Genomic DNA, 12,240 nt, shown 5'->3' with positions numbered 1-12,240 from the left:
ATCATCTTTCATTTCAAATTACTTAATGATTTCTAATATGATGTCAAGATAATTGATATTGATGATGATGATGGATGATGATGATGATGATGATGATGATATGGTGATGATTATTATGATGATGATGATAATATGATGATGGTGGTGGGTGTACCAAATCTAATTAACAATCGATCACAATTTCGTGTCGTTATTATTGTTTTCGGGTTGCGTACTGTTGACGTTCATTTCAACCAATCACAGCGCGTCATGTAGTATCCGTATCCTCATAACGAGGATAAAGATTAGGGCAATCTCAGATATATCGCGCCCTCGCCCCCTCTCGGACGTAAACCTGGCTCCGCCTCTGACTATGAATTGTGGGATGGCGAAATCCAAAGTAATGAGGTAATCAGGTAATGAGGGTGATTGGTTGCTATAGATAGCTTGTAGTGTGACCACCCGTACGCACCCTGGATATAAATGTCGTTAGATCACAATGGAGACCGAAAACAATAATAACGAAACTAAATTGTAATATAATTTTAATAAGTTTGGCCGCAATTATTCACACAGTCAATCGTATAGTTACTACATGATTTTAATTAGGAATTATAAAATGACAACAAAGAACAGTTAAATATGATGCGAAAGAATACATTATAAAATATATAGTTTTTAGAATTTCATTTGATCCTTTCTATTTTTTTTGTTCATGTGGGTTCCAACTTCGCATTGTTGTACAACAAATGACAAAGAGTCTGCATACTGAGTTCCTTATACTGCTACCATTTGTCATTAATTGATATTATATACCGAAGGCATGCCAAGAGATCTAAATACAGGGAACCAACAATAAAGACCCCTGTATTTTCATCTGCCGGACGATGTCAGATTCCAAGTGATACGGATAGTCAAAATCGAGCATTATAAGCTGACATCCTTAGACGACACACTCCCTTCAAAATTCATATGTTAGCACGTTTAAAATGGTTTAAGCATTATACATAGCAAAATAAGTTCTACTTATCTACTTGCAGTAGATCACGTGGCGTGGAAGTCTGTGTAACAACGTGATTTAAGTTCTATTTTAATATTTTCTTATATAAAGTCATGTATATAAGAACTCCCTAGATGTCATTAATCCATAAAACAAATCAAATAGGAACGTTCACGAGTAAAGTTCAACACAAGTTCCTCCAATAGGATGTACGCTAGATGATCTCTTTCTTCTTAGTTTTCTTTTCCTTGGTTTTTTAACTTCCTCATTCAGATCGTCAAGGGGTTTGGGATAATTTGTGAGATTCTGAGCATTTAGAGATTGTGCACGCTCTTTAAGTGGACTTGATAACAAAATGGTATTTTTAGGAGATTTTGGACTTTCTGGTATATTTTCATGTTCTGATTTAGTGATTTTTCCTACTAAAAGCTTGTCAAAAATATTCGGAAATGACGTAACCGTAACGCTTTGCACATCATGCAAGGAATGTAATTTAGACTGAGATCCTATTTGACTTAGTTTACTTTTTCTTCCATATCCTTTACTTCCGGCCAAATCAAGGGCAGGTAATCCACATTCTTAGACGACACACTCCCTTCAAAATTCATATGTTAGCACGTTTAAAATGGTTTAAGCATTATACATTGCAAAATAAGTTCTACTTATCTAATTGCAGTAGATCACGTGGCGTGGAAGTCTGTGTAACAACGTGATTTAAGTTCTGTTTTAATATTTTCTTATATAAAGTCATGTATATAAGAACTCCCTAGATGTCATTAATCCATAAAACAAATCAAATAGGAACGTTCACGAGTAAAGTTCAACACAAGTTCCTCCAATAGGATGTACGCTAGATGATCTCTTTCTTCTTAGTTTTCTTTTCCTTGGTTTTTTAACTTCCTCATTCAGATCGTCAAGGGGTTTGGGATAATTTGTGAGATTCTGAGCATTTAGAGATTGTGCACGCTCTTTAAGTGGACTTGATAACAAAATGGTATTTTTAGGAGATTTTGGACTTTCTGGTATATTTTCATGTTCTGATTTAGTGATTTTTCCTACTAAAAGCTTGTCAAAAATATTCGGAAATGACGTAACCGTAACGCTTTGCACATCATGCAAGGAATGTAATTTAGACTGAGATCCTATTTGACTTAGTTTACTTTTTCTTCCATATCCTTTACTTCCGGCCAAATCAAGGGCAGGTAATCCACCCTCTAAGAGATTCTCATTATATGTTTTTAGTCGTCTCTTTTCTTGCTGTTCTTTATATATCTTCAATCTATCTCTTATTATATGGTCCGCTACTGCATCAGCCAATTTCCTGGTAATCAAATGAATGAAATGATATTTTACTGCTAATCTTTAGCAATCTTTAGCAATCTGTAGTTCTTTACAGTGACGGAGCCAAAGGGGGTGGGGGCTCAGATATTTCGCCCCAATCCACCCGCCCCCTCGGACGTAAGCCTGGCTCCGCCATTGGATCCTTATTGGGAAAGCTTTGACAAATGCAAGGTTTTATCCTTTTTCTTTCTATGATAGATCGTGATAATGGTGATATTCGGGCATTATATTCATAACGGACCTCTAAAATAATTCTATTGTTAGAAATAAAGGTTCATGTTGCCTTACTTGTAATCAATACCATTTGTGTCTGAACGAACTTCTTTAGCTAACTCTCTCATCTGAAACTTGTGGAGAGGAACGCCAACTCTCTGAAACAACAACAAAAAACCATGTTCATATTCTCAATATTACTTCAATGTCTTTCATGATTGAACGTTTCAATCAGAAGAGGATTTTCAACCAATGAAAAACATTGATTTCCTGACACCAACACACATGCATTCAAACTCACCACGTGAGTTACGGACTCCAAGGGAATTTAACAAATGGCCTTATTTTTGTATTCCAAAAGTCTGTAAATTGGCTGATGTCGTAAATAAATAGAACATCATGCATATCTATCACTTCGATTCATAATACCAAATAAACTGGTAAACTAGAAAACATGATAAAAAATACTACGATTTGGAAAAACGATGAGTAAGATATCTGCGCTAACCGTTCAGTGATAATACAATGCTTAGTTGATATTTTCTGTGAACTTACTTCCATTCGCTTAACAAATTCCTCTTCACTAACAAAATTAGATGTAGTTTTATCAAAATCTCGTAATAATTCTAATGGTCTTATCATAGATTCTTTAATAAATAACAGTAATTTACTCATATTATCAGCGTCTTTCTCTGTAAAATAAAGCACATTATGGTACTATAAATATAATTATATATTATAACAATATAATATTAAATCCGTACAGTGGTTTTCAAACAGCTTCTTAAAAGCATAACGAACTTTAAAAGTTTACGTAAACTTAAAAAATCGACGACAGTTAAAACTTTCAGATACGTTAAAGAACACATTTCTCCAGACTTTGGTGTATAGGTTTCTCAAATTTGAGCAAAAAAATTCGACCTACAAAAAAGCGGAATATATTGTTATTACCGGACAAGCCAATCATGGCACAGTATTCAATTTGCGCCGTATATATATAAATCATTAAAGAAAGATACGCGGCTATGAACATTGACACAACTATGGGTCTGAGCTTTGTTTATTTCTTTTACCTACCTTCACGTTGACCCAATCTATCTGGGCTACCAACTATTCCACCATGTCTTATTTTAAACTCTCTGTGTTGATTTATAGCTTTAGCTAATATACTTGCTTCTTGTAATATACTGATATCCTGCAATTTCATTAAGAACGTGACGTGTTTCTTTGACCAGTCGCCAATACCCAACTGATTGTCCGAATACAACTTCCCAGACAGAGAAATGAGAGCTACCCTGAAACTGCCTACTTTCTCGCCAGATTTAGGCTACTATAGTTTTCAATGAATTAGAAGAGAAAAACAAAGATTTTGCCTGGGTAACGGTATTAGCCTTCTCCATTCTATACAGGATCGGGTGTTCTATAATGGATCTTAACGTGCACAGTTTGTAACACCCGGAGGCTTCAATTTATTAACACATGCCAGCCCCTCTGCTCTATTTTAACTAAGGGAAGACAAAAATGATATGTAGAGGTCTACATTTACCAATAACCATAATATACTTACCTGGAGGTCTAAGAATGTAAGTGAACTATTAGAGTGTGAAGCTGCTGCAACCAGATCCATACATCCCGTTGTTGTTAAACTGTTCCTTCCAATCTATAGGTACCAGGTAATATACAAAGTATTATCAAACATTTATCAAAATTAAAATTTATCCACAAAAGTACACTGCCAATAAGATTCTTCTAAACAATTTATTACGTGGATGTGCTGCTGTAGTGATTGCAAAGTCTCATAGCCATTCTAAACTGCACTTATAACGCAATCCATGATCGGTCAAAGTGGATAATGGCATGATCCGCTCAGCTTGTCTTAACAACCGACATCAACAGTCTTTAGTATCGGCATCTGTAGGGTTATGGAGGAACAAGTTGGCCGGTACACAATTATCACTATATTTCGGTGCTTAATTTCCAGAAACTCTACAAACAGTGGCGTTTCTAGGAAAATTAGTTGAGGTGGGCGAGCAGGGGCCATAAAATTTTGCAAGGGGACACAGGCAATGTTTTCATTATGTAAATTAATACAAATTTTGAAAGTGGGGAAGGGGGTCAGCCTCTTTTCTATTGGGAGGGGGGGGGGCAATATTGATTGAACGCGGGCAATATAATAATCCGATGTTACTACATGTTCTGCTGGTTGTTTTACGTCCTACTTTTCTGCATCAACCAAAATGTGAACAAAAGCCTTACCCTCAACACTTCTAATCCAGTATTATCTTGAAGACCATGAGCTATTAACTGTGCACCATTCCAGTTGATACTATTGTTAGTTAGGTCTAATTCACGTAGTGTTGTATTGGTTTTTAATGATACGCGTAATGCTAAACATCCACCATAACCAAAGCCATTCATATTTACATCTAATACTTTGAGACTGTCATTATACTGTAAATAGTTTGAATTCATTCATTAAGACTTACGTAGATAGACGAGGACAAAAAAAACTGCTGAATGTTTGACTCTCTACAGAGGACATTTTAGTGGTTTAACTCTCTACACAGACTTGGGAGATTATGCCTACACCATTTGTCTACTGGATGCTATCTGAACGAATACAACGTTTTATTGATTGGCATGGGGGATACATTACATTAATGTTCGACTCTCTACAGAGGGGATACAAGACCTTGTTAATGTTTCATTCCCCACAAAGAAGATAAAAGACCGTCGTAATGTTTGACTTCCTACAGAGGAGATACAAGACACTGTTAATGTCTGACTCTCTACAGAGGAGATACAAGACCAAATTAGTGGTTGACTCTCTACACAGACGTGATACGAGATGCCTTGCTTTCCGAAGGGATCCAAAATATGTCAAATGATACATTAACGAAAATTGGTGAAATACAATATCCATCAGTTTTAAAAAAGCAAATCCTACCGCTAAACTCTGACCAATAGCAACAGCACCTTGATTTCTTAAACTGTTCCAACCTAATCGAAGGGTCTCGATCCTAAAATTTTCTCCTATAATAAAAGTTATCATTAGTGTGAAAATATCTTAGATAAAAAAGTTCTCTAGAAAATTATCCCAATAAAGGCTGGAGAAAGTGCTTTGTGCTCGTATACACATGCGTTGAATTTTCTTTGGTAATCCCATTAAAAGATGTATAATCTATAATATAATTTAATTCGATACATATTATGTTGCGCTGTTTAAAGGAAAATTATACACACTTGGATCGCATTGCATAGCATTTTGCATTTTGATTTGTTTGCAGTCTAACCAGACGTCAAATTTCCATTTTGCAACGCTACAATGAGCTCTTCCAGTTAATAGAGGAAGCATTTGTATGACGTCATGTATATACTTTGACCCTTTAAAAATGTTGTTATAAAACTTTTTCCAAAGTCCTTAAGTAAAAATCTTTATTCAATAATGTGAGGAACGCTTGGTGTTAGGGTGTATTGAGACGAGTCTCAATGAAAGCACTGGCCTAGGTCACAGAGCAATAGATAAGTCTATTAATTATGTGAAAATTAGTTAGTCTTGGTCTGAATACTATTGCACCCACCCCTTCTCACATTTTACTAATTGCATGTTAAAATCCATCACATGAAAGGGTAAAAATTGTCAGAGTTTGATCTTGCCTTGATCTCTTCTATTCTTAAACTATAAATGATTTTCAGAATAGTAACAAGCGGAAATTACCAAGACTTGTTGTATAATATGATTTCAATAATTCCAATAATTTCAATAACAGTTCCTACAATTACAGGAAATAGAGCCCACTCATATCATGTACAAGTGATTATATTGAAATGTTAACTGCTGTAAGAGAAATCATGCGCATCGCCTTAACATGTAATATCAATCAATATATTCATAATATCAATTGATATATCGATTATATCAAATTCAAAGCCAAAGCGTGGGCGTTCTGGGTAAATATTTTGATACCATTTTTAACTTTTTTTTCGAAGAATACTGTTTTCAAAGACAAAAAAAATTCTTTGAAATTAAATTCACACTGGCTTTGATTTTCACTTAAAAGGAATGTTTCTGACGGTGTGGTTTTTTTTTTTTTTCGCTTTTTCTGTATTTTTGGGGAGGGATGCTGAAAGCCAGGCGGACCACATGTGAAGTAGCTGCAGAAGAAGAATAAACTGCAATCCTTATGGTTATTTTAATGGCGTTTTTGTTTAAGCCTTTCCAATGAGATTATAGCAACATGAGTCTTTTCATCTTTTTTACAGAAATATGTCCAGATATGAAAGCGATGAAGCAAATTTTACGACTTTACAAAGTTTCAACATTGAGCCATAAGTACATCTTGATAAAATTGTACCAGTTGACTAAATGAAGAGAGAAGTGATTATTATCAAATGAAAATCGATCTGTTTTATCATTTCATGGGTCAGAATATATCAAAGCACTATTTATGTTAACAAGCTCTTTGCGCAGAACGCGATTAATACCTTCATAGATAATAAACGTACACTACTTACCTAATGCTGTGCCTATTACTTGTCCCGACCTCTCTCTGAATTCATTATGACTTAAATCTAAATAGGTGATTGAATCGTTAACCTGCAGAACAAGAGGTATAATCTAGTCGGAACCTTGTTGACATTTACCTTTCCAGAGATAGTGTAGGGTTATAAACTTGCACCTGCTAACCTGCCTAAAAATTATTGTTTACACCTATTAATCACCATAATAGCTATTTCAGAGACTACGTTAGGGTTAGCAGACTGGTTTCAGACTCTCAGTCTACAAGCTGAGTTAGCATTATAATGAGACTATATTTCATTCGAAGTCGGAATCGCCTGCAGTATAGTAATAAAATGATACAGCGGCACCGTCTGGATTTAGATTTGTCAGCCTGGTGTTTCATATCACCTACCTCAATAACAGCCCCAATATATTTAGCTGTTTCCTCACCAAACTTATTGCCTAAAGATAAATACCAAAAATGAGACATGGATGTCAGTAACAAAAGATGAAATAGTCAATTGTTAATAAAGTTAATCATACTGTGTAAAAGTTTACATTCGAATCAACATTTTGTATAACACCCAGTCTTAAACTTGAAATCTCAGAAAATCTTTATTATTAGTTTACATAGTGAAAGAATGGCCTGCTCGGCCCCTTAATCTAATGTTTCCTAGAAACGCCACTGCGTCTACATGCAGCTATATCGAATGCAGTAATTTGGTAAGTTTTCTTTTCCCTTACATTCATGGCAAAATCGGATTTAACTTGCCTGATAAAATAACATGTTTTATAAACTTATTCTTCAGTAATAGATAGGCTGTCCACTTGGCACCTTCAATTCCCAAACTGTTGTTCGACAAATCCTTGATAAGAAAAAAAGAAGCATTTTGTTTCTCAATTGGAGACCTTTTGATCACGAATGGGCGTTTTCATATGCTGAATGGATTTTTGATGTAGAAAATTAATAATGCAAGGCAGCTATGAAACATTTATGGGTCCAAACATCAATAAATTTCAGGTTGTTATGAGAGTGATGCCGTCTGATATTTGTATTTGAAATTTGATTTTCAATGAATCAGGTACCGATGGTGATATCATTTCAATTGACAAAATGCGGCCGTCTTTACGATTTCAGTTAAAGATGGGTTCCCTTAATTTCATTTATGAAAATGAAAATGCTGATACTTATATGAATAGAAGTGTTCTAATGATTTGAAAAAAATACCAGTTTGTCTCAAAAGCCCATAATTAAGTCTTTATTAGCTAAATTCGAAGAGAATTACCAGCCGAATACCGAGCAAGAAAAGTCAAAGTTTTTGTTTATCCAGACTGTACATATAAGGACATTAATGATTGATTAAAACGCTTGATTATATGCAATAAGAACATAATGATATGATTAAGAATACATGATAATTCATTAGAATCACCAATTAATCAAACAGTTTGCTTAATTTGACATTAAAAATAAAACCCATCTTTAAGATAATCCTTTTACGATTTCCTTCTATTTCAGAAATCGAAAACAGCCTGTAGCACAAATGCATTGTTTTTTCTCCTATTCGAATGACAGGATCTTTTGCCATTTTGTCCCCATCATCCTGCATTACTGACAGGGGAATTTGGGGAAACTGGGTTGAAAAATCCGAGAACACCATCTCGATCACCACGATCTAATGTAGTTTAGGAATCTATTGTAACTTACCAGATAATTAACAGTAACATTATCAACTAAACCTTCTGCTAAATATTTCATACCATCACCTTGTATATCACAACCATCTAATACTAGTCTCTCTACTCTCATATTGTTCTGTAATATCAGTATGGAAGGGTTTCATTGCCAAAGTATTTACAAATAGAATCTTAAGAGTCAATGTCACAATGAAAGAAAGTAAACTTTTAAGCTTAAAAAAGTACCATATTGGGTTGCCAACAAACCACGTGTCTCTCAAATCATTTTCTAACTATATTTTACAAGGATAACATCTTAGGTTCACAATTAAGGATCCTTTCTACCAGATGGTCCTTGGTCAAACTTCTTGGCGTTAATTATTCCCAGATTATCCGTACCCATTTACAGATCGAGATCGGAACGTACTCGCAACAATAAAAACACTCCCATTCTTACCTTCAAGGATTTTGACAGTGGAATCATATGAGATGATCCTAAAGATCTGTACTGTAAATTGATAGTTCTTGTTTCCAGGGAGTCCATGACTTTATTTTGAGGAACCACCTGCGGCTGGTACCAATTCTTATTAGTATTACAAGACTGTATGTATAGCTGTTTACCAACGGTGGATACATTTTCAGAACTTTGGTTGTCTTTAAATAGATAAGAACAATAACCATTGTTATTAATTCTGATCAAACAGCAACTGTAATATACACAATAAGAAAAAAAAAGTTTAAAAAAGTACTTACCCTTATCATTATGGACCTTTGTTGATGTGTGAGTGTCTTCACATTCCAAATCAGTATCATAAAAATCACTGTTATCCTCTCCCGACCCGGGTTGTTTCTCTTCAAATATGGTAGGTAATAATCCTGATGCCATTTTAAAGAACTATTGCATCTACGTCCAATGTTAACTTCATCTAAGTTAAATGTTTACTTCATGCAATTTTAATGTCTTTTCTTCTAAGTTAAATGTTCATTTCTTCAACGTTCAACGTTCTATGTTCACTTCTTCAAAGTTAGATGTTCACTTCTTCTACGTAACTGAATGTCAAAACTTCTAAAAGCTTATACTACTTTCGAAAATTTGTTGTGTGAATCTTCTCTTTTGAAATGAATATCAAACATCCATATGTTGCTACTAAAGGCTCCGCTACATGAACAGTATATGCCCGTATTTCTATGAAATATGCCTGGGTTTCAAACATCATCCTCCAACTTCTAAACACAAATCAAATCAATACCTAAAAACAAACTGTGATTTGTTTTGACTCACAGACTGGAACAGAATAACTACATGATACAATTTTCACCCCAATCGATTGATGAATTGGAGCTAAATTAAATAACGGTGTCCATAGAGGGAGTAAATAATAACTGTATTGTTTCGGTTAACACCGCCTAGTTAATTATGAACTATATCTATATAATTGTTCTTAATGAATTAGGTAACTATATATATATATATATATATATATATATATAAGTATGAATGTCTCATTAAGGCATATGTCATCTTATTAGAAGACATTGTTTCTCCGCATCAATTATTCAAAGAGGGGAAGGCAGAGAAAATTAAACTTTCCGTAACAAACTTCTATATACTAGAGTAAACTCATGATGGCCTTGCTACTGATGGAATCTGAGAGCATCTCGATTTTTATCGAGTGCGTGCATCTGGTAGAATCTGTCCAATCGCCAACATGTAGGCATAAGCGCAATCATGACTGAGTAATAGCACTTGCAATCTAAGGTAGTCATATTCACCCTCCGAAACATGTACTAAGTGGCGACGATCGTCAACAATTGCTATGCAAAACTTACGTGCAATGCTTTGGATTCTATCATTTAACCTCTTCTTGCGACAGGGAATTATAGTGGAGAGTAAGTAGAGCGGCCAAAAGTGTGAAAGAAATAAAAGGCAGTGAGAGGAGACATGGGTTGAAGAGAGAATCGCAAGGGAGGTAGGAAGAAGTGACAGGTTGAGAGGAGACATGGGAAGAAGAGGCACGAGAAGAAGAGGTAGAGACGGGGTGTGAAGAGAGAATCACAAGCTGAGGCAGTTTGGAGGATTAGACAGGGGGAACAGGGGGGAGAGCAAGAAGAAGTTGGCTCAATGAGATGAAAGGAGATAATGGCCAGAGGGGAAAGGAGTTAGGACTGCACTTGGAAGCTTTGCCTTGAGAGGATCAACTGGAACAGGGATAGTAGAGAGTATAGTATTCATTTTAGATGGGGAGTTGCATTAGTTGCTGGGTATATGGGCAGTGTCAGAGAAGGTATAGAGATATTCTCTTAAATTGAAAGGTACTTAATCTGTACCTTCGTGCAATGCTTCGAATTATAGTACTCCGAAGACTTATGAAGGGTCGACATTTTCCAAAATCTCTGACCACTTTGTTTCTGCCACGCCCAAGCGTCTAAAATTGTATTTCATAAGTAAGCTGAGTGGTCAAATAAATTTGAATAGAATTCCCTCCCTTGAAATTAAACGTATACATAACGTTTAAATTTAATATTATGATTCGCTGTTCATGAAAAGTCGGTTTCAAGATTCATAGATCCAGCTATTTTCTCAGATTGTTGTATACATCATAAGATAATAAATAGTATCGCAAAATAGTATTTTTTGACTCGCCAATTGCTATGCGATACCGCTAAAATTCAACTCTGTTTCATATCAATACATCAAAGGTATCAGATGTCAGATATCGAATGGTTTTAACACCCTATCTTCAATAATAAAGGAAATCAGCTATCCATCAATCTCTTTCCATTTTATTGAAGTATTTAGTAATGTCCTATGTTTAGTCTAGTCTTAGTTTAATTATGTGTAAAGAAAATGAATAAAATAGGAGATAAGGAGGAACCTTGCAGAACGACTACATTATGCCAATATTGATTATATTGAATTTCCTTTTATCATCAACAATTACATTATTTACAGATATTTATCTTCCTAGCTTCGAGCCATTCCCTTAATCAATAATTATATTAATATTATGAATAACTTTTAACTTTAAATACCAAAGTTAATAGGTGATTTGGTGCGAAAATATCGCGTCCAGCTAGTTAGCAGGATTATGTTGGTGCATGTAAGTATGGTTTCATATTCTGCGAATTCACCGAAGTGTAAGTGCATGACTCAGAATGACTTCACTCACTCAGATGAAAGCAATTCGCCATTATTTAATTGATGATTTACAGGATGTCAAGTTTAATTCTGAAAAGTGAATCTGGAAGAAAGCTAGCCTACTTGCTATTTTTCCTTCATATACTGATTTATTTCCATAATAACGTCAATATCGCTAAAACTATTTGGCTTGAATGTTGTTTTTGAAATTACCGTAACTTAGACCTATATATACATCAAAATCGAAATCGGAATAATGCTACAAATACAGATAAGCGACATATTCACACACAACTGTTTTAATAGAATCAATTTTGAATCCCTTTGATGCATTTCGCACTATCTGAAGGGATATACAACTATATATAGACACAGCTTTATGGAACAANA

At 34.8% G+C, this 12,240-nt stretch overlaps 1 protein-coding gene across 1 annotated transcript; it reads right to left on the bottom strand.

The window, feature by feature from the left end:
- Window positions 1-4,741: 4,741 nt before the first annotated feature.
- On the bottom strand, window positions 4,742-7,109 carry LOTGIDRAFT_131262 (hypothetical protein; the record flags this gene model as incomplete). Its single annotated transcript, XM_009066055.1, has 3 exons — window positions 4,742-4,984; window positions 5,481-5,566; window positions 7,049-7,109. Coding segments are annotated over 3 exons (390 nt in total), but the record flags the coding sequence as incomplete, so codon positions are not given.
- Between the last annotated feature and the right edge of the window lie 5,131 nt (window positions 7,110-12,240).

Source organism: Lottia gigantea, assembly GCF_000327385.1.
Source record: "Lottia gigantea unplaced genomic scaffold LOTGIsca_73, whole genome shotgun sequence".
Classification (NCBI taxonomy): Eukaryota; Metazoa; Mollusca; class Gastropoda; family Lottiidae; genus Lottia; species Lottia gigantea.
The sequence above is the reverse complement of the archived record's forward strand: the minus strand, read 5'-3'. Positions and strand labels throughout refer to the sequence as shown.